Below are 24,654 nucleotides of genomic sequence, written 5' to 3' on the forward strand. Positions count from 1 at the left end.
AATGACCAACAAAATTTTGACTTAATACAGTGCATATAAAGTTTTTTAGAACTAAAATTTTTAAATATTATTTGAATTTAGCAAAACATGAGAAAGATTTTAATATCAAAGTGCTAAACAGTACTGCCTTAAAAGTCACTGCAAATAAACTGTAAAATAATTTTGCTTGTGAAGTGACAGATATTTTATATACAAATGGTTAATAAAAAGACACACACACATATATACACGCACACACACACATATATATATGTATGTATATGTATATGCATATATATATATGTATGTATGTATATATATATAGTTCTCTAACTGGTGTATCTGAGTCAGTGTGAACACCCCATTTAGTTACTCTGTGTAACACGGCTCCCATGAGCTGGCAGTCATTGCAATAAATACAGGCAAAGCCATTACAATATACCATGCATACAAACGTTTATACAAATAAAGACACTATGCAACAAATTATTTCATATTAATATGGCATCAACAATATAAACATACAAAAAAGGAGTACGAACACGGAATGTTTAAATGCAGCCCACTATAGCCTTCCTAGCTCTTACATTCAGACTATTTTACAAGACTTGCTTGTTCTTCAGAACCGTTTTGTGTCTGTTTACTAACTTGTTACCTAGATTAAATCTAAAACTTAACTATCCCTGATGCTGACCCTGTGCGTTCCAATCACTACTTACTTTTACTTCCTTATCTAAGGAACAAGTGCTCAGCTGAACCACAAATTGTCCCTGTGTCTTCCACATACATTTGTCAGTAAGTCACACTACATGGATTCAAGTTTGGGAAACTTTGTCATGTAAGTTAGTGCATGTAATCTTCTCACTTGATTTCTTCGATTTTATTTTCATAGTAAAATAAATTAGTTAATAAACAAGACTTAGTAAGACAGCACTTTAAAAAATTGCACTTGAACATGGGAGCTAACAGCCATTGTCATTTTGCTATATCTGATTTATACGAAATATTCAGTTGAATGTACTTTGTTAAAAAAAGTGAACTTTTGTTTACTTTGTGCCAAGATGTGTGCCCTTGATACAGGAAGTATGCTAAAGGTATCATCACAAAACACATACTACCCTGGCAAACAACTATTTGTTGTTCTTGTTTTCAAACACAGCTTCTACATTTGTATTCCCCATATATGACGAGGTGTTACACAATAGATTTAAAACAGTCTTGTTAACCTTTTACTGCTGAGATAGCATTGTCCAAAAGTGCCTTATTAGCAATTTGTAAAAAAACCCAAATCACACAAAAAACAAACAAAAACAAGAACAGAACCCCCAAATAGTAAGCCGTTAAATTTTAGGCCTTAGTTTGTAAGGAAAAAGCGCCTGAAAAGTCCTCATTTTAGGGCTGGAGTTGCTTTTCTGTTATGTAAGCGCAGAAATGTTAGCAGTAAGTCACAATCCATTTGCCTGCTCTGGTGGGCATTAGACTTTCATGAGGGTAATTTGAGACTCAGAAAGGTAGGGTATCCAGAAACAACTTGTCAATAATGGAAGGGGGTGGCACCAAATCTTCCAGTTTCAGGTAAAAGATGCGCTGCAGTCCCAGTGTGCAGAGAGAACGCAAGTCAGCAAGAACACCCAGTACCTTAGGCTCTGCAGACTCAAGTGGCTGTCCTTTGTTTTGGCAGCTGAAAGCTAAGTGATCTTTTAAGCTGCTAGTGATCTTGTTGCATAGCTCTTCCACTTTCTTTGGTTCTTTTAATCCATGTCGTTCTGCAAAAGGATGGCAAGAGAACAGCCAAATCAATGTCATTATGAGAATAAATCTGCTCCTTACTCCAGGGTAATCAACCTATAACTAGGTAATACTGTAACAGACAAAACAAAGACCTTTGAAAGTATATAATAATATATTAGAATAGTGATGCCATATAATATTGACTGACCTTGTTTCATGTAATAAGAAGATATAATAATTGCCCTTTCTTGTTAGCAACCAAAATATTTAATGGTGGCTTTCAACTATAATTTAAATTATAATTAATATAAGAAACCTGAGCTATCTACATAGTTACCTACATTTTTAATTATATAAAGCATAAGTTAATTGGACAATTTTATGGCAAAATGATCACAGGAGGTGTTTTGGAGATTTCCTTGCCTCCCTACCAGTTGTGAATGCTCAATAACTATGGCAACCATTATTTATTCAGTGAATTCAAGTGGAGATCAATATCCACTGCCAGCTCCATCAGCACTAGGCCTGGAATTCCACTAGGAATTTACAGACACTCTTGCAAGAAACCAAAGGCACCTCAACCATTCTTTTTTATTTTGATAATCTACAGCTTTTATTTATCACTAAAAAGTCTGAGATAAAGGAACTCTGGAAGTCAACTATTTCCACCTTCGAGCAAGCAACGCATAAAGTAAAAGAGCTACTGTGTTACCCATCATGAAAAACTTCTGAAATTCCTAAAACCAAACCAATGGCTTCTAGCTAAGGTGTTTTCCCCGCACCCTCCCCTATTTATGTTCTGTTAAAATGCTGCAGTGAAGTTACACATCCTCAGTTCATTAAGCTTGAGGAGGAAGCTTCATATCTGTGATTCATTAAAAACAGTTTCTTAGCAGACATATACGAAAAGAAAGCTTTGCATCATTGTTTACCGTCAATACTTACTGGATGAATGAATGAATGTAACATGTTTCTGAACAATAATCTCAAATAACTGTTGCATTTTAATTTGTCTTTGAATTTCAAATGTGCAGAAATGTAAGAATTTGCTTCACAAGCAACGTTATCATCTTTCTTGTTTTAAATACAATTATAATTGCCAGGGAGGAGCAAGAAAAAACAGATTAAATTAACTAGCAAACATAGTATACTGTAGATAGTTAGGCCTGCAACCAATCAAGGAAATATGGTGGGAGAGTGGTGGGAGGCGAGGAAGTGGGGAGTTGTGAAAGATTTATGCTCAATGCACTCCCAATTATCTGTAGGGCCCCCTCCCCCTCCCCATCCTTATGCCAAGATTATGCTCCATTCTCCCAGTCTTTCTTCCCCTCTTTTCCATTGTCCATGTGAAGGAAGGATCTGGCAGGAGGCACTTTCTTCTGGTCATCTCCCTAAAAAGTGGAACGAATGCAGGGAGCACATTCTTCTTTGCCCCCAAAACTAGGAATAATGAAAGTGTAGGGGTTCTGGTGGGCTCCTCACTCTTCTCAGGCATGCACGTATATGTATATGTGTAGTGTGGGACCGTGCTCCTGAATTCCTCTCTGTAGTGACTGCTTGGGATATATGTTTTTGATAAACTAATTAAAATGGAGGCAACTGCAATAGAAATAGACAGAAGTGTATGGGTCTGATCATCCTCTCATTTTTCCCTTTTGACACTTGTGTAACTCCATTGACTTCAATGGAGCTAACTCCTGAGTTATACTGGTGTGAGATCAGAATCAGGCCCCACATGTGTAAACCTTTGGCCCGAAGCTAATATACTCTACCGTTTGCCAGCAATCTGACATCAATATGTAACAAATACATGAAAAATACTCATCTAGCTAGTAACAGCTGCTCAAACGTCTTCACCTTCAAGGAATTTCAAAACCTAGATATTTGAAGTGACTTGTTTACATTCAAACACAAGAGTCACTGAATATTTAATACATTTCCAGTAAATTGTGTATAATGTAATTATGTAAGCCTGACTGTACAGGTCACCTAGAGTAAATACTTAGATGGATACTGCCATTTAAAGAACACAGTGACTAAATATTTTATGAAAGTTGAAAAATCTGTGCGGATTTTTTGGCCCAAGTCTTCTGGGGAATTCTGTGAAACGTTAAATTAATCTTTAAATCTTTGAAGTGTTCCCACCTTTTAATCTGCGTTAAGGTTGTATTTTAGCAATGTTAGTGAAGACATATTTATAGGTCCAGAGTGCTGGTATACTTAAACAGATCCACAGGCTGACTTTAAAAATAAATAACTGTGTAGTATAGTGGAGATGCTGTAAACCTATCCCATTACTTTGTGCATTGCTGCAGAGTTTGGAAAATCAACTACTGGACTTAAGCACATAGGGCTAGATCCTTAAAGGTATTTAGGCCCCAACATCTCTTTGAAGATCTAGGCCACAGGCAATTTATTTCCCAAATCTCTAAATTTTTTAATCTAAATTAGGACATTGGAATATGAACAAGAGGCTGCTAGGCAGCTCTTCAACACCACTTTCTACAAGCCATTAACCTCTGATCCCATTGAGGGTTACCAAAAGAAACAACACCATTTGCTCAAGAAACTCCCTGAAAAAGCACAAGAACAAATCCGCACAGACACACCCTTGGAACCCCGACCTGGGGTATTCTATCTGCTACCCAAGATCCATAAACCTGGAAATCCTGGACACCCCGTCATCTCAGGCATTGGCACCCTGACAGCAGGATTGTCTGGCTATGTAGACTCCCTCCACAGGCCCTATGCTACCAGCACTCCCAGCTACCTTTGAGACACCACTGACTTCCTGAGGAAACTACAATCCATCGGTGATCTTCCTGAAAACACCATCCTGGCCACTCTGGATGTAGAAGCCCTCTACACCAACATTCCACACAAAGATGGACTACAAGCCGTCAAGAACAGTATCCCCGATAATGTCACGGCAAACCTGGTGGCTGAACTTTGTGACTTTGTCCTCACCCATAACTATTTCACATTTGGGGACAATGTATACCTTCAAATCAGCAGCACTGCTATGGGTACCCGCATGGCCTCACAGTATGCCAATGTTTTTATGGCTGACTTGGAACAACGCTTCTTCAGCTCTCGTCCCCTAATGCCCCTACTCTACTTGCACTACATTGATGACATCTTCATCATCTGGACCCATGGAAAAGAGGCCCTTGAGGAATTCCACCATGATTTCAACAATTTCCATCCCACCATCAACCTCAGCCTGGACTAGTCCACACAAGAGATCCGCTTCCTGGACACTATGGTGCTAATAAGCGATGGTCACATAAACACCATCCTATACCAGAAACCTACTGACCACTTTTCCTACCTACATGCCTGCAGCTTTCATCCAGACCACACCACATGATCCATTGTCTACAGCCAAGCTCTACGATACAACCGCATTTGCTCCAACCCCTCAGACAGAGACAAACACCTACAAGATCTCTATCAAGCATTCTTACAACTACAATACCCACCTGCTGAAGTGAAGAAACAGATTGACAGAGCCAGAAGAGTACCCAGAAGTCACCTACTACAGGACAGGCCCAACAAAGAAAATAACAGAACGCCACTAGCCATCACCTTCAGCCCCCAACTAAAACCTCTCCAACACATCATCAAGGATCTGCAACCTATCCTGAAGGACAACCCATCACTCTCACAGATCTTGGGAGACAGGCCAGTCCTTGCTTACAGACAGCCCCCCAACCTGAAGCAGATACTCACCAGCAAGCACACACCACACAACAAAACCACTAACCCAGGAACCTATCCTTGCAACAAAGCCCGTTGCCAACTGTGTCCACATATCTATTCAGGGGACACCATCACAGGGCCTAATCACATCAGCCACACTATCAGAGGCTCGTTCACCTGCACATCTACCAATGTGATATATGCCATCATGTGCCAGCAATGCCCCTCTGCCATGTACATTGGTCAAACTGGACAGTCTCTACGTAAAAGAATAAATGGACACAAATCAGATGTCAAGAATTATAACATTCAAAAACCAGTCGGAGAACACTTCAATCTCTTTGGTCACTTGATTATAGACCTAAAAGTTGCAATTCTTCAACAAAAAAACTTCAAAAACAGACTCCAAGGAGAGACTGCTGAATTGGAATTAATTTGCAAACTGGATACAATTAACTTAGGCTTGAATAGAGACTGGGAGTGGATGGGTCATTACACAAAGTAAAACTATTTCCCCATGTTTATTCCCCACCCCCCACCCCCGCCCTCCTGCTGGTAATAGCTTACCTTAAGTGATCACTCTCGTTACTGTATGTATGGTAACACCCATTGTTTCATGTTCTCTATGTATATAAATCTCCCCACTGTATTTTCCACTGAATGCATCCAATGAAGTGAGCTGTAGCTCATGAAAGCTTATGCTCAAATAAATTTGTTAGTCTCTAAGGTGCCACAAGTACTCCTTTTCTTTTTGATCTATTAGTTTATCACATCTCTGAAGTCACTGGAAAGTGCTTTTCTGGTAGCATCCAAGTGACTCTAAGCAGACGGAGACAAATCTTGCTTGTTTTATCCATGTGCGTCCTCCCACTGGGTCAGATTAAGACCTGGAGCCCACCATTCTGTCACTGACTCCAATGGGAGCAGGAGCAGGCCTTTGGTATAAGCAAGTGCAACTACACTGAAGTCAATGGAGTTGTAACCGTTGCCTCTGGATATCAATTAGGCCTTTTCTCTTCAGCGGCAGTGCACATGTGAATAACAAGGGCAGGATTTGCCCTAAGAAGGACAGCTAGTCAAAAAAGAGGTTTTCACTAAATAACGGAGGAGGTGCACAAATACTATTGTACATAGACCTCCTTACAGTAGCAGTGAAGCAGGTGCAGGGCAGGTGAAAAGTAGGATTTTTCTGCCTTGTTAATCTCTCCCTGGTTAATTGGCCTGTCACCCACTTTTGCAACAAAAATGGTATCTCATGGTGGGTGTTCCCTCCATAAACCTGAATAAAATGACTCATCGTCAGGAGTCTTTCAGAAATTTGGCATCTAGACCTCTGCAAAGTCAGGAGTTAATCCTGAGAAATTTGAACACAGACAGTTTTTCACACCCTTCTGCTTTCCCTACATTTCACCCCAGGAGATCTCTATGTGATTCCTGGCGATAAATCCGCTGAAGGTCACACTTCTGCAGGAAGAAAATGAAAGACCAGAGCAAAGTTCCAGGCTTAGCTTGCCTGCCCTCCCTCACTCCGGACAGTGGTGGAGTATAGCAGGATAGGACCAATTCAGTGATGCAGGCCTACCTCTCTAGAAAACACCACCCTCTGCAAATATACAAGGGGTTTTTAGGCTCTGTATTTAAGTCAATCTGGGTCTTGTTTAATTAATTCCTATCCACCAGAGATGTATTAATATCCTGGATGCAACAACAACAGTGAATGTCCCAGATTCAAAAAGGGCCTCCTAGCCAATTATATTGAAAATTAGGGTCTCTCCCAGTTTCAGTATAATTATTTGATTTCCTCTTCCCTTTTTACAAGCTCTTCCTCTTCCAAAATTGAAAGAAATTCCGGGCTTCACTGCCTCTGTGCTTTCCATGTTGGCACTGTTCTACTTAAGCATCTTCTGGTTCTTCAGACCTTTGGATCCCACATTTCAAAATCTCTAGCGAAAGTGATCCAAAAAACCAGAACAGCATAGAACTCATTTCTTGCTCTCATGGGGATGTGGGAAGAGCGTCTTGCACTGTTTTCTAATTACTCTCTTCTGGCTGATGCTCAAAGCGGTGTTGACGTGCTCTGGAGGAAGATGTGTCTAGCCCTGCCTAACTAACTGAAGGACGTAAAAAGGAGAACAGAGACAGAGAGAGGAAGATCCTAGAGGAGCACCTTAAATAAAAAAGGCCTACTATGGTATTGTGGAGTTTTGAGTTTACTGTTTGCGACCCACCTTCATCAGACCAGATGTCAGTTCTTCTAATCTGGGTGAAGGCTAATACTATAACCTTATGACCTGTCATAAGGGACCTATTGAGTCTGCAGCGCACTGTCTTATATTCTGCGTCAAAGCCCGGAACATCAAATAAACAGAAAAAAACACATGTATGGACTTTTACATTAATAACATAATGTGCCTATTTAATTAATTAAAAACGTCTGTCTTTTTAGTCTTTTTCTGTATATTTCATGCTGCTGTATACCTTTCAATTTATCTCTGTGCTTAGTATTGACAATATATTTACAACACCCTTCAAACTGTGTGTAGTCCCAGTGTGACATTACACAAATTATTTAATGAGTCAATTTACATATTTGTAAATAATTTGCCTATAACCATAAGTTCCATCTTGTCAGTATGCTTTCACCCACACTGGGGCAGGGGGAGGAGATTGGGGGAAGGGAGTAGGACATGGAGAGGCACAAAAGTTGTCAGCTGAGAGTGGGTTGGCTGGGATAGGTAGAAGAATGGCGGAGGATGCTCACACAGTTACTGGAGAGTGTCGAGAGATACTGGGTAGATGGATGCATGTCTGGAAGGTGTTGGGGTGGTTGGGTACTGTAGGGCGTCTGGGAGTGCTGGGATGGGTGGGTGCTGGATGTCTGGAGGGTAACTGGGGAGGTAGTTTGAAGCTAAGTGAGGGTAGCTGGATACTATGTTGAGATTTCTGAGGACAGCACTGGTCCACTCCCCTCCCTGGCTGCTCTTCCCCAAAATCCAGCAGGGGAGGAGCAGACAGGCTGCCTGCAGAGCAGGAGCTTGAGCGTTCCCCAGTGGCTGGGACGAGCAGCTGCAGTCCATTCGTTCAGTTCCACTGAATGCATGCTCTCTCAGCCGGGCTACAGGAATGTGTGATGCTGCTTCTGTGCAGTGAGGCCAGGGGGAGCAGCTACAGGATTTGACAGCCTGGTGTGAAGGGGTTGCTGGTATATCACTGCGGGATGTGAGGGTGAGAGGGTTGTCTGGCTTTGGGAGAGTGAAATGGTCCAGGTTAATTTTACTGTGGGGAAGGCAGGGTTTAGCAGCATAGAAGAGTAAAAGCAGAGGGGCTGGGCTGGGCAGTTGAGAAAGGAGAATGGCATTCAGTGGGATTTGGGGAGTGGGGGAGGACTTGACCACTGGGAGCACAGGGATTGGGGATGGGGAGGGAGAACGAAAACCTCTTTTAGCCCCAGTACTGGCTTTTACTGTCCTCTTTCCTTGCCGCTCCACAGGAGAGTGAGTTCTCTCAAACACCCTCCAACTACTTCCCTTCCTCTGTCCTGCTCCCAGCATCCCACTGACTACCATACCACTTCCCCCCACCCCCTCCTGAGAGCACTGGCCTCTTTGATTCATGAAGAGCACTCCTGAGGTCAGGCAGAACAAGCAGAGCACCACTCTCAGAAGCCCTTCTGTTTACTTAGATACATGGTGCAGGGACTGTTTCTGAGGTTGGTGCTGCCTGAGACAAGTCTGTGCAGTGGCATACTCAGGCTGTCGGGGAAAGCCAGGAAGTGATTCTCCATGAACAAATCCCACAACAAGGAGTATTAAACCAGAACATTCTCCAGATTATAACCATTTCCCCATTCTGCTATCGTTGAGAAACAATAAAGATAAGCAGCTCAAACAGTATTTTGTGCTGTTCCTTCTACTGCAATCACCTCTCTCTCTCTCTCTCTCTCTCTCTGGGCTTTCTATACCACTCATCATTTTATAGTAAATTCTTAAAAAAACATATTAATGGAGATATGCCAACATCATCAGACAAAGGAATAAACAAAAATTTAGATCAACTTCAAGCTCCATTACAAATATAGGGAAAAAGAATATCAATGTTTGACAAATACAGACACACAACATTGGTAGGGAGAGAAATGTTATTTCTTCATATTTAGAGGAAATGATTACTTTCATTTGTCTGGAGGTTTTGAGAAGACTAACAAAACACAGCAAATATCTCTATACCAAAAGGGCTTTTATCACTGGAAACTGCAAGAAACATGGGAATGTATTAAAAGTTATTGTCGTTAAACATTTTATGTGCATCCAACTCAGCCACAGGACAATCTTTACTTGTTTATGTAAGGGCAACTGAACAGGGTGTGAATGAGCAAGCACCATGATGCTAAAACAGCGTTCAGGTATATGAGGAAGAACATATCACATGTTCACACAATGCTTGCATTAGGTTTTATTCCTTTAACTAAATCCCCTAAATCTCCAGGAAAATAATTAGGAACAGGTCTCATAGTTAGGTAAAAGGAGAAAAAAAAGTCAAGGACATTTTCTTCTTGCTATAACAATTCACTCATTTTGGGCCTGGTTCTTACATGAGTGTAAAGCAAAGTAACCCTACTGAGTTATTCTGCATGTACACATGGTGTAAATGAGATCAGAATCTGGCACTTATTGTACCTCTCTTAATCATGGTGAAATGAGTACAAATTGATTTTAAAAATAAGGAAATACTTTTCATAGGAAACCAGTATTGAAGCTAAAACTAGTATGTACTAAATCATCCCCAACTGCAGGAGGGAAAAGTACCCTAGAAACTCTTCAGATGAAATCCTGGTATCATTGAAGACAATGGGAATTTTGCCCTTGACTTCAATGCAGCCAGGATTTCACCTCAGGTCTCCAGAGAATCATTGCATCCAGGGTGAAAGAATGATGCTACTTGCAGGGGATTGGGAGTAAAACTTACAACTTTGTAGATGCCCTGAGATCTGTGAGGAAATCCATTTCCATTTCTGTGGATCTCAGGGCATCTTTGTAAAGATTCAGCCCCTCTCCACCTTAGAGCCATGGTACAACGAGGCACTGTATCATCACTGAAGACCCAGCTGCATCTGTACATTATCGTCCTCTCTGAGAGGGGTTAAACAGAAAAGACCGGAAGTGAACGCCGCTCTGAGTAACACTAAGTCCTGCTGTATTTCTATAAGATTATCAGGGACATCTGCCCCCAGCTCACTCCACTTCAGTCAGCCGTGCCCCCCAAATCACACAAAGCCTCAAGTCCACAACGTTTAAATGGAAGGGCTTCTGCTGTAGAGAAATTACGCTTTCCAGGTTACAATGCCCCCATTCTGTGCTTACTAGCCAGATGTGGTAGGCATTTGTACTAGTTTCATCCCCTTTGCCCCATGCAGCAGAGGGGCTGAAATGGTCTTATGTATACACAAATTATTCACTAACACTATGCACAAAAATTCCTATTGCATCCCCCTGCCCCCAGTGCTATATGGTTTGAGATGTATTTCACCTTTTTAAAGAATATTCCAAGAAAACATAAAACCCTGGAGAAAGAGGGAGTCATTCTGATTCCAATAGGTGTTTCCGTGAGTGAGTGAGTGAATGTACACTATTGCCAGCCAGACTTTCAATATCGCCATTACAAATGTTCAAAAATCAAGCTCACCTTATCTGGAATATAGCAAAATTGACTGAAAGTGCTCAGATCTATGCTAACAATACAGTGCTAGTATTTGAAGATTTCTGTTACCAAAAGAGCACTTACCTGTAATCATACTTAGAGCTGATAAACATGCTAAGGCTGGGATATCAAGGTTAAGGCTCTGTAAATTTAATGAAAAGTCTTTAATTGACTCGAGCCACTCCCCAAATCCACGAAGGCACTGAAGTCTATGAAGCACAAGTCCATTGCAGAATACAAACTTATCTTCAGCAGTATCAGATCTTGAAAAAAAATTTAAATCATAAACACACATAATTTTACAAAAAGATGTACAAACAATAGTGAAATGTGTATCATTTAATATCTAACACATATTATTACGGGCATATGTGGGCATTTATGTTTGACAATATGCTTCTTCCTGTGGGCAAAACTACAACAAACAAGCTTCTATGATTGCTTACTTTGGAGAGCTATAAGCCTGAGGTTAACTGTAGCATGTGCTGTAGATTGTCTAATTAGTTAAGATTTTTTGGTCCTGCCAAAGGCACAAGCAGCAGAGACATTTTACATTAAATACTGTATGTTTGAACCTAAGGAAGACAAAGTGTATATGCTTTGAAATACAGTAATAATATGACTTGGAGAAAGCAGAGATTATTTTCATTCTGTGATCCTTAGTGTTTCCTCCCTTACATTTCTCAAATTTCAAAAATTGTTGAAGACAAAACAATAGAAAATATATAAACTAATGTACACAAACGCACAGAACATACTGTAATACTCAAGGCAGAAAATCTCTTATGTGAAAAATTCACAGTATTTGTCAGACTATAACTAAACACTAAAAAGAATCCCTGATAAAAACAAATAAACAATCAAACATAGTTCATCTTCGCCCTAAAGAAACAGGGGCATAACTCAAAACTCCATCCTGGGATTTCCCTGTAACTATCTTAGATACAATGTCTTAACTAGTGCCAGGCTGACAAATGGCACCTCACTCTATGAAATGACTTGGTATTAGGAAGAAAAACAATCTGAACAGGATTTTGGAGCCCCTTTATCCCCTTCCAAAACAGAATTTCAAGACATCTGTGTGAAAGGAAAAAAAACTCAAACCATTGCATTACAAATGCTCTTCTACAGGTCATATAGGCAAGTACAAAACAGCCTCACTCGAAAGTAAACAAGGACAAATTATGATTAAAAGGAGAAAAGAAGATTTGGTAAATCCAATAAATGGAAGCACGTTAGTGAGAATAATATTATTCCATTTCTGTACATTATTTTCTTATTTTTCTTCACTTGTATCACAAATTGAACACAGTATTTTGTCAGGTTTCAGAGTAGCAGCCGTGTTAGACTGTATCCTCAAAAAGAAAAGGAGTACTTGTGGCACCTTAGAGACTAACAAATTTATTTGAGCATAAGCTGTAGCTCACGAAAGCTTATGCTGAAATAAATTTGTTAGTCTCTAAAGTGCCACAAGTACTCCTTTTCTTTTTACAGTATTTTGTGTCTTTTGTTGCTGTTTCTTTTCGGCTGTTTTCACAAATGACAAAAGTAAAGCTATCGCTCTACTTATCCTTTAAAAAAAAAAAGTAGAAATTCACAGTTTTTCACATCAATTTAATATGGGATTATTTTCAATCACAAGTAATTACCTGATGGAGAGTCTTAGTACAAACAGCTCCAAAAAAGCTGATTCTATGAGTAATGTCTGATCTTCCTTTGGGAGATCAGTAAATCCTGGAATTTTTTCCGCCCAGCCCCTGGATATGTCAATGGAGGCAGTCAGAAGATTATAGAACTGTTGTACATGTTCTGCATCTGTGCCTGCAGCAGCCTGGTCAGTGGAACAGTACTAAAATGAAAGCCACAGAAAGTAATATTATGCGTTTTTAAAGAATGCCACAATACATACAATGCTGTCTGCTCAAAGACAGTAGGTTATTTTATCAAAGGGATAATAAACAGTTAAATATGAATGTAATACCTATATATATATATGTGTGTGTGGGTGTGTGTATATGTGTGTTTTACTTCTAATATAGGTAGCTCTTGAATACCGTAACTGTAACTATATGCATTTATAGTAGGGCTGTCAATTAATCGCAGTTGACTCATGTGATTAACTCAAAAAATTAATCGTGATTAAAAAAATTAATTGTGATTAATTGCACTGTTAAGCAATAGAATACCAATTGAAACCTATTAAATATTTTGGAAATTTTTCTACATTTTCAAATATATTGATTTCAATTACAACACTGAATACAAAGTGTACAGTGCTAACTTTATATTATTTTATACAAATCTTTGCACTGTAAAAATGATCAAAGAAATAGTACTTTTCAATTCACATCGTACAAGTACTGGAGTTCAATCTCTTTATCATGAAAGTGCAAATTAAAAAATGTAGGTTTTTTTGTTATATAACTGCACTCAAAAACAAACCAATGTAAAACTTTAGAGCCTACACGTCCACTCAGTGCTACTTCTTGTTCAGCCAGTCGCTAAGAGAAACAAGTTTGTTTACATTTATGGGAGAAACTGTTGCCCACTTCTTAATTACAATGTCACCTGAAAGTGAGAACAGGTGTTTGCTTGGCACTGTTGTAGCTGACGTTGCAAGATATTTACGTGCCAGATGCGCTAAAGAGTCATATGCCTCTTCATGCTTCGGCCATTGTTCCAGAGGACGTACTTCCATGCTTATGATGCTCGTTAAAAAAATAATGCATTAATTAAATTTGTGACTGAACTCCTTGGGGGAGAATTGTACGTCCCCTGCTGTTTTACCTGCATTCTGCCATATATTTCATGTTATAGCAGCCTCAAATGATGACCCAGCACATGTTGTTCGTTTTAAGAACACTTTCACTGCAAATTTGTCAAAATGCAAAGAAGATACTGATGTGAAATTTTTAAGACAGCTACAGCACTCGACCCAAGATTTAAGAATCTGAAGTGCCGTTCAAAATCTGAGAGGGACGAGGTGTGGAGTATGCTTTCAGAAATCTTAAAAGAGCAACACTCTGATGTGGAAACTACAGAACCCAAACCACCAAAAAAGAAAATCAACCTTCTGCTGGTGGCATCTGACTCAGATGATGAAAATGAACATGTGTTGGTCCGCACAGTTTTGGATCATTATTGAGCAGAACCCATCATCAGCATGGTTGCATGTCCTCTGGAATGGTGGTTGAAACATAAAGGGACATGAGTCTTTAGTGCATTTGGCCTGTAAATATCTTGCAACGCCAGCTACAACAGTGCCATGTGACCATCTGTTCTCACTTTCAGGTGACATTGTAAACAAGAAGCAGGCAGCATTATCTTCTGAAAATGTAAACAAAATTGTTTATCTGAATGATTGGCTGAACAAGAAGTAGGACTGAGTGGACATGTAGGCTCTAATGTTTTACATTGTTTTATTTTGGAATGTAGGGTTTTTTGTACATAATTCTACATTTGTAAGTTCAACTTTCATGCTAAAGAGACTGCACTACAGTATTTGTATTAGGTGAATTGAAAAATACTATTTATTATGTTTTTTACAGTGCAAACATTTGTAATCAAAAATAAATGTAAAGTGAGCACTGTACACTTTGTATTCTGTGTTGTAATTGAAATCAGTATATTTGAAAATGTAGAAAACATCCAAAAATATGTAAATAAATGGTATTCTATTATTGTTTAACAGAGTGATTTTCATACGATTAATCACAATTATTTTTTTAATCCTGAGATTAATTGTGATTAATTTTTTTATAGAAATTTATAGAAATCAGGCATTTTATAAATGACCAAATTTGGCCTTTATCCATATGCTGTTAGTCAACAAAACTAGAAATCTGGTGGTTAGCATCACTTTTAAAACTGGAAGGATATAAGAATTCTGTTTAACGTATCACAATTTTTAAATTTCCCACTGATGAATTTGGCTCAATGTATTGTAAATGCAGATTTCCTCCAAATCACTATCTCACCGTGCGAGAGGCATGTGGGATAAACCTCTTTTCTTATCTGACACATGCAGCATCAATCCATCTGAATAAAAAATTGGTTCAAAGTAAAATAACTGGCCAAAATGACCTCATCATCAGAACCGAACAATTTTTAGGTTTAGGTAAAGAATGTATCATCTTGTTGACACAACCAATCCTTCCAACAGCCCCAGCTTCCTTAACTTCCCCATGACCTGCCAACAGACTGCAGCTCCTTCCCTGCTACCACTTCCGACTTCCTCACTACTGGATCCTGTCATTTCTGAATTCAAATCTTATGCCCAGGGTCTAAGCCTGGCCCTAGTCTCTCTGTGACATGGAGCACAGCCAGAGTGATGTGGCCCAGCCTATTACTGTGTCTGAGAAGTGCTGCTGGTTTCCTGAGTGGAGAGAGATGAATCTGGAATTTACTCCATGGCTGTAACAACTTCCTCTCCACTAGGTCCTTTGGAGTAATTTCTGGGAGGGATTTAGTGCAAAACAGTATCGCCCTGGGCCCCCCACCAAAAGATCTCCACAGCTGACGGAGAGAAGCGCTTCAAAGAGCACCCTCAAATGGCAGCTAGAGACAGAGACCATTGACTTGAGGAGTCCGTTGATAGCACCATCAAGGGGGACAAGGTGGGAGGGGAAAGACCCCCCAGCCTCCCTCAATGACAAACAGGAATGTTTCTTGGGCCCCTATTACTGCCACCTCACCACCCTTGCAGATCTGATTGAGGCTGTTACTGCAGCCACAAGCTCTTCCTCTGTGGAGGAGTGAGAGGGGGAAGGTGCAAAGAGGAACCCTGGAGTGTGTAGCTCTTGTCCACTACATACTCCCCTAGGGGAAGCAGGTTCACCAATGGTGTAGAATGAGCAGGATGAATGGTCTCAGAATCATGGGTAGGTTGGAGATACACAAGAAGTGACACTGGAAACCCTACATAACTCTGGCCACATCTGAGGTATCTCTGCTGGCACTAAGTAATTCCTGTCTGCTCAACCCAGCATTAGCTGCAGGGCCATTTCTCATCCTGTGCTCCCATTGCCTCTCCCAGTCATAAAAGCACATGTGATCCCTCTGACGAAGTTCATATGGGGAAAATCCTGCCCCTGTAGCTATGGAGGGTCACCTGACACTGAACCAGTGCAGACAGGAAGATGCAGGGCTGGGGAGAGGACGGGGGCTGTTCAGGGTGTGCACATTGCATGGTTACACAAGTCCTTGGTCCTCCCGCCATGAAGGGGGCCGGGGGTGCACAAGTGGGAAGAGAGGCTATTCTAGCCATTGGAAGCAATAGCCATTGTGGAGTGGCTATGCAGCTTCTCCATGGCCTGGAGGGGGCTAGGAGGATGATTTCATCACCATCACCACTAGTCCTCTGTGCATCTGCCCAGTACTCAGCCCAGATACTCAGTCTGGGTGCTGGGATTTGGCTTCCCCCTGAGGTTAGCAGGGCAAATTGATCTGGCTCGTGTGTGACACTGGAATTCAAGGAGCACGTGCTGCACAGACCGTCAGTTCCCGGACTCCTGTTTTACGTGCTACTCAGACTGTGCAGAGGAGGGGGGTGGCTATGTGGTGCCATAGGGGCATGTCACCTCTGGGTGTGCCATCTGACTCCTGCGTGCTGTCAGCCTGTTTGCTAATTATTACAAAACATAAACCACAATGTACATCTCCCTATCATTTTGGCCTTAGAGCAGGATACTTGTTTAGTAGGTTACATGGTGAGGCCATAAGTGATTAGAAAATAAGAAGGCTCCAGTGCAAGTGAACAACCTCCACAAATTCCCAAAGGCAAAATGGGGAGGGGGCAAAGGGGGGGAAGGAGGAACTGACCTGGGCAGTTACTCCAGACTCATGGGAAATCTGGCTGCACTCAAATACGCTGGCAGCCAAGTCCCTCCAAAGTGCTGCATGACATCATGCATTTTGGATGTTCTTTGTCATAGTTATTGGGTAAGTAAAACATCTCTCCTCCCCCCAGGTCAGATCCTGCCCCCAAGACCTTTGCATGCAGGGGACCCTCTGTGTGTGGATCCCCCCATCCCATGCAGAAATTTTGGAGGGTAGCAACTTTTGTGGTACCCCCTATATCCACACTACGCGAGGAGATGGACGTGGGTTAGGGAACAGATGGACCTGATCTGGGAGAGGGCAAGCACCCACCAGCCCCACACAAATTGCTTGGAAAAGGTACGATACCTCCAGGCTGTATTAACTTTTCTGCAGAGCTACATATTGGGGAGCCCCCATTTAATGGGCTCTGGAGACAGCCACAGCCAGGAAGCCCCAGAGCCAATGTGGAGGAGATGCAGAACCCCAGGATCTGCTTGGCTCTAGGGAGACCTACTTGGTTGTGCAGGGGTGGAACTCTGGCACATTCATTCCATGAGGGGAAACAGAATGATGTGAGGGAAATTCCTCCCCCTTCCACAGGTATTTCTGAGGCAGGACATGCTCTGAGCCACAGAAATCAGCAAAAAGAAAAAAATATAACGCTCTAAAGCCATCCCATGCGTAGCTCATCTGAAGTCAATCGGGATAAATCTGGCCCAGTATTTTTAAAGCACTCCTTGACCACATTAAATTGACCTATAATGGCAGCAACAACACAGAATGTTACCATTTTCTAACTCTAACGTGAATATTTCCGTGTTACATTAGAGCTGCAGGTTTATTAAACTGAATATATGTTTAATAACTCTACATATTTCTTAGATTTGTTTTGCTAATTCTAGTAGCTCAATCCAGCCCATGGGAGCATGATGAGCAGAATGACAGAAATTGTATTTCCTGCCTTTGAACGGTTAGTCACTGCTAGAATATGTCATTCATTACTAGAAAGGCTCACATTTTACCAAAAATAGATGAGGAAACCAAATGGGGCCAAATTCTACAGTCCTGGATTACGCACAAATCATTCCCTTCACTGGGAAAACCCAACAATCACCCCATGGGAAGGAGCTGGTGTTTACCTCACTCCTGCAGAAAACAACTAGCAGGCCTGGCCTTAGTCAAGAGATCATTGAAGAGAAAGGGGAGCACTCTGCACTCCATGAGACATCACCACAAACTGGAGGCACTTTGGGAGAAAGTCAGAAGAGCCTGTGGTTGCTGCCAAGATTTTCCCCAAGGGGAGCTCCTGTGTACAGCAGCATTATTTTATGTAGGATATGAAAGTCTGATGCTGTGCAAAGTGGTCATACACCCCTGTTCCACTCCTTCCTGCTTATGTCAGACCTCCTGGAGCTTGCATGGTTTCAAAAACATGGAGGAGGCTTCCTTAGATTTCAAGGGGAGGAGCACTTATACTCTTAGTGCATCTCCTGTTTCTGCATTGTGACCCTGGCATTTGCTTAATTTCTGGCCTCTATATACAGAGGGTTTTATTATAAATACAGATTACTGCCCTATTTTACCCTTAATCAGGCAAAATTCTTACTGAAGTTGATGGGAATGCTGCCTGAATAAGGAGTGCTAGATTTGGGGCTTTATTCGCTTGTCACTTACACAGTACAAGTCTGAACTTCATGGAATTACAACAGTGAAACAGGTGTGAGACGAATATGGCCCTTGGCCTTTAATAAGTTATAAAACAATCTTCCTAGTAATTGTTTTGGAAACCATATATCTTAATATTCTGTTACTGTGGACAGATAAATTAAAACCAACTCCGAAATGAAGAGTAGCAATGTTCTGAATAGAAATAAGATTTGTTTTGACATTCCAAGGTTATATGATTATTTGGATTTTCTTTGTGCAATGTACTGATTCTTTTTTTTTTTTAAACAAATCCTGTATTGAGGTTTTTATTGCTATTTTATTACGGCAGGCAAGACAATATTATTAGATTACAGTATGCTAGAAATTTGAAAAATTAAAGCCCCATTCCTGCAATGTATTGTGTGTGGGTGCCCCTCCATCAAGGCATGGGGTCCACCTGCATGCAATGCATTGCAGAATTAGTATCTTACTGAACACACCTATAATTACTCTGCTCAGCAACAGAATTCATGAAAGTGGTTTTGTAAGTACATGTTTTTACTACATATACCATTCCACTAATATCAGTTGATTTACAGTTTTCATTTTGTTCACGCTAATTCCTTAAAAAATATGCAGAACATTTACAAAGATATGATTCATTAATTTATGTTAGGAGGCTTAAAAAGAGGTTTTCAGTACTACGAAGCACTACCAACTATTATATTTTACTCTAAAGTAAAGTTAGGGTGTCAACCACCAATCCTGCCAACCACCAATCAGATACAACAGAATCTTTTCGTTACGAAGCATAAACTAATTTAACATCAACAATGCAGTTTTCCTTAGGCTTCCAATGAAATTGTACACCATCATAAAAAATATTAGCCACTTAGATCTATGAGCTATTTTTGTATGAACTGAAATAGTCACTGTAGGTTTTTTAAAAGAAAATCACATAAAAAATACACAATTTTCATTGGATTTTTGTCAATGTCAAAAAGCTATACATCTATCAGTATACATTAAGGGGCTCAATCCTGTATATACACATCTGGGTAACTTTACTCACAGAAGTAAGTCCATTTAATTCAGTAGGACTATGTACATCAGTAAAGTTACTGACATGCATAAATGTTTGTAGGTTCAGGCCCAATGTGTTTTGGGAAAGTTAAAATAAATGAAAATATACCCAATGCATTCTCCCATTAAAAATCATCAGACAAAAATATAAACTGGGTGCTTAATAAACAGAGCAAAAAAATTCTATAGGTAACTATAGATTAGCCTGTAGAAAAGCATCTGTAATGTGCCTATAATTATTAAAGAATGTCAATATAATTACAAATAAATGGAAAGGTTATTAATATATATAAAATATAATAGAATATATAGAATCTTCTTAATAGTAAATGATGCATTGGCTGCATAGAGTGATGTTGTTTTGACCAGTCTCATATTTAGTAAAATTTAACAAAGAGAAAGGGATTTGTTCATGATTTTCCACATATGTGTTTTTTCTTTCCTTGTTTTGGAATTTCAATCATATATTTTAATAAGTGCAGGTGAGCTATAGCCTATTTTCTGCAATAGATAACAAAATAGCTCGTCACTATTTAAATAAAATAAATATATAAAAATAAAGTTACAAAAATCTACAATATATGAGAATTCTTTGCTTTTTCAATTATTTTTTTCAGTTTGATTTAAAGAACTATTCGACAGACTTGGATTAATCAATAATAAATAATACCTATCTCTTATATAGTGCTTTTCATCAAGTAGGTCTCAAAGCACATTACAAAGGAGGTCAGTATCATTATAATTTACTCCGTCAACCTAATATGCATGCTGTATGATGCAATGGTCCAATTCTGCTCCTACTGAAAACAATGGTGAAACTCCCATTGATTTTAACTGGAGCAGAGCCGGATGCCTATTTGTTTCAACAACCAGGTATAACTTCTCGTAACCCATCTATCTGAATATGAGAAAAGCAGTTAGGTTTTCCAAACTAGAAATTAAGACCCCAATCCCACAACTGACTGCACAGGAGCACATCCCGGAGTCTGCCCTGAGTCCTGTTAAAGTCAATGGAGCTCTGCACGGTTGCGCACAGCCTGTTGCGGGAACAGTGCCCTATTTACCTATGCACACTTGCTTTAGCACACCTGTGGGGAGTACTGCAGATAGTCTTGTGTCTTAAACTCTGTATCACAACAGATAGAGGCTAAAATTAATTCCCAGTGTAACTCCATTTAAGTCAGTGCCGACACACCTGGAATAGGGCACTGGGTCAGTTATTACTTTATCTAAATTTTACAGTTCTCTCATTTCAATGTACTGATTGTTAAATTTTAAAAAATACAATTTAGCAATTATTTCTATGCAAAAAATCATAAAACATACTCTGGAATAATCAAGCTCTCGGGGTGTGGAGTCAGTTAAAGCGCGGACCAGGGCATTCATCATACTGATTGGAGGAGAAGGTGGGGAGGGCTGGGAAGGTTCCTGCTGTAAAGGGCTCTTTGGTTTGGAAGGCAGACGACCTCTTCTCCCTTTCAGGCTATCAGTACGGACAACTGATTAAAGAAGAACAAAAATCAGTCCACAAAGACATCACCAAAAAGCTACAACCACAAATGAGCACCAGGTTAGTTCTTAATTATGATTAGCCCAGCAAAATCCATAATATGCTTCCATTTAGATAGATAGATAGATAGATAGATAGATATATCACTGCCATCCTTAATTGCAGAGATATAAGTGAATATTATAAAACAGTGTGAAGCTCAGACTTGTAGCCAGCAATGTTACATCTGACCAGCACCCTTTTTATGTAACCCCTGTTCTGTCCCTGTATGTTTAAGTTTTGCACACACACACACACAAATACAAACCCCAATAATTATACGAATAATGTACATTTAAGCCTTCTTACTGAATAATTCTTAGCTTCCTTAAAACACTTCACATGCTATGGGCCTGATCCTGAAAATGCTTACTCATGTGAGTACTTCCATCAGTGGGACTACTCACATCCTTAAGCATTTGCAGGATTCAATCCTGGTTCCATTACAATCAATGGCAAACCTTATATTTAATTCCATGGGAACAGACCAGCGCCCTATGTAAAGGTACGCAGGACACAATGTAATGCAGCCCCTCTGTGAGGTGGCAGCCAACTGCAGTACAGCACACTGTACAGCAGGAAAGGGAGGAGAAACTTTGGCCAGGGTCACTGGGAAAATATCTTCCTCTGATGACCTTGCAGTTCTTGAACCTGTGGTTCCAGAGTATCCAGATATTATAAACCTAACGCCTGGAAAAAGAAAAAAAACAACTTACATATATTGCATAGACCCACGCTTTGGAGGTAAGTAAACTAAAAAGCCTACCATTATAAAATTCCTCATAAAATTAAATCTATATATTTTAACATAAGCAAATTTAATATTCAGATATTTGTGCTTATGATAGCATACGTTCCTTACCTTCTTTAACCATGCCAACACTGAGACACTTCTGAAAGCGGCAGTACTGGCATCTGTTACGACGTCTCTTATCCACTGGACAGTTTTTATTTGCCAAACAAACATATTTTGCGTTTTTCTGAACTGTTCTCTGAGAAAATGCAACGCAGAAATAGTCAACTGATAGTTTCTTGAATGAGCTAGGACCTGACAAGATGTATTTTAATTACAATGTGAAAAGCGACAGTGCAATTTGTATAATTAGATAAAATTAATTTCCTAACACACTAGCCCGGAGGAAAAACAGTTTTATTGGTGTTAGCTGCTGACAATGAAAATTGTCTAGGATTGTTCTGAAGCAAGTCTCAGGAGACAGCCAACTTTGAATGATAAAATCATATCTGAAATTACCAGGTCATCGCATCTACCTTTGGGGATTAGATTATCTCCGCTTTTAATATCCCTTTGGGAACAATTTTCTACTTGGTTCATTCCCCTGATTATTACTGACCTTATTAAAATAGAATCAAAATAATCTGGTATGTACTTCTCTTGCTATCGCTGTTGTTAGTCAAATATCACAATAACTGGTTTTGCTAGCCATTAAAATCAGTACAGATGAAATCAAAACTACAAAAACCAAACCAAACCAAAAAACCCCCAAACCTTTCACAATTTAGTTAACTCTCATGGAAAAATAACTTAATTTGGAGAAAATGAATGGAGTTATATTTATACTGACACTTGCTTAGCTATAAAACAAATGTTTGGAGAGATGCTGACCAATTTATTTTTAAAATCCTACATTTATATTCTAACAAATAATTTCGAAAGCTATCAAATAGTTCAGATTTTATAAAAATAAGTTAAGACTAGAAAAAGAATAAAGCAGATATTGGTACAAAAAGTGTAATGTGTTTTAATATTTAAAATCAATGCTATTTCAATAAATAACTCAATTTTTCCACAGATGAGCAATTAATAGCAAAGACTTAAAAGCAACCACAATAAAATTCATAATTACTGTGACATTATAAACTGAATCTTTCATCAATATGAAATTATGTAGAAAAATGTTATTTCTTTCACATTTGTGTTCCTTGTGCAATAAAAGACAAGATCAAAAGTAATAAAAATAAGAAACACATCAAATGATTCACCACTTAAATGACAATTGCATCTTGTACTTGGAAAATCATTTTGTAAATTTAGGGCCCAATCCTGCTCCCATATAAATTCACAGCAGTTTAGCTATTGACTTCCACAGGAGTAGGAACTTCATAGCTACTTTTCCCAGATGATTTTTGGTACCTATTCTAATTATATTTACACAACTAGGAGTTTTAATAGATATGTGTATATTTACCAGATTATAAAAGTATTATCATTGAGTAATGTTACTAGTAGTAAGTGCAATAAAAAAATGTTTTAAACTTCCTGCTCCTATCAAAGCCAATGCAAAAACTTCCATTAACTTAAACAGGAGCAGGTCTCCGATCTTTACAGAAAGAAATTGACTAAATCAAACCTTCAACCTTGATACTAATAAATCAAACCCTAAGATCTACTGCAAGCTCTAAATTTAAACATGCCATTTGTAAGAGTAAACTGAAACCTTACATACGATCTGTAAAAAGCAAAAACAAATACTAAAACCTAGCATTAAAAACAAACAAAAAATACATAAACCCAGAAAGCATAAGCAGAATTTTTCTTCATAGTGAATGCGTTATGTATTACCTGTACCCAGAACCTTCTCAGTTAGTCTCAGAGCTAATATTGAGGCACTGAATAGTGCTTCGTCATTGCACTACTTAATACCTTTCACAGATCAGAATTCACTGGTTTCTCAACTAAATAGTTGTAGTCAAGCAGCAACTTCCTAGCATTACAAATGTTCTGTTTTATAACATACATTGACTCAATTGCCTCCTTGGCATGTCCTTAAATCTACATTTCTTTGGATTACCCTATGGAGGGAGATTACACTTTTCACTGTTACTACTAGCTGAATTATTGGGACATCTGTATTTCATGCCTTGTTTTAAAAATATTTAATTAGTCTGAATGCCTCAGAAAAGTCCAATTTGTTGAGAGCAAAATAAATGCAGCTAGATTTATTTCAAGAGAAGCTCCTGAAATAGTTGCCCTGCACTTCACGGAAAGTCATTATGTGCCAGACACTAGGCTGGTGTATATCAGTTTAGCTCCAGTGATTCAGCCAACTGAGGCCTTGTCTTCACAGTGTGTTAGTCCACACCAGAGCAGTATAAATTCTCGTGCACACTAGCATGTTGCACACTGACTAGCACAGCATGCATTCTTAGTACTTTTTGAAATGGCCGGGATTACATTAACGCACACTAGGGAACTTTTAGTGCACGGCAGTAGGGTCCCACAGGCCAGTTAGTGCATGACATACTAATGTGCACTAAAATTTACACCTCTTTGGTGCAGACTAACCTGCAGTGTAGCCACGCCCTGAGACTCTGGGTGAGAACTAGCCCAATCTCTACACTACATCCTCTGGAAGATATTATTTGGCTTTGTATGAATAGTCACTTGGTGTCTACCTTCCCCCACCACACTACCCAGATGGTGGGTT

At 39.5% G+C, this 24,654-nt stretch overlaps 1 protein-coding gene across 1 annotated transcript in view; it reads right to left on the bottom strand.

The window, feature by feature from the left end:
* Positions 1 to 318: 318 nt before the first annotated feature.
* NR4A3 (nuclear receptor subfamily 4 group A member 3) overlaps positions 319 to 24,654 on the bottom strand; it is a 31,652-nt gene continuing 7,316 nt past the window's right edge. The window contains exons 4-8 of the mRNA XM_077809192.1: positions 22,071 to 22,200; positions 20,986 to 21,158; positions 12,759 to 12,958; positions 11,194 to 11,372; positions 319 to 1,745 (exon numbers count right to left, since the gene is read on the bottom strand). Coding sequence (XP_077665318.1) covers positions 1,483 to 1,745; positions 11,194 to 11,372; positions 12,759 to 12,958; positions 20,986 to 21,158; positions 22,071 to 22,200 — 945 coding nt within the window. The 3' untranslated portion in view covers positions 319 to 1,482. The remainder of the gene's footprint in view (positions 1,746 to 11,193; positions 11,373 to 12,758; positions 12,959 to 20,985; positions 21,159 to 22,070; positions 22,201 to 24,654) is intronic.

This window comes from Eretmochelys imbricata, chromosome 2 (genome assembly GCF_965152235.1).
Source record: "Eretmochelys imbricata isolate rEreImb1 chromosome 2, rEreImb1.hap1, whole genome shotgun sequence".
Lineage (NCBI taxonomy): Eukaryota > Metazoa > Chordata > Testudines > Cheloniidae > Eretmochelys > Eretmochelys imbricata.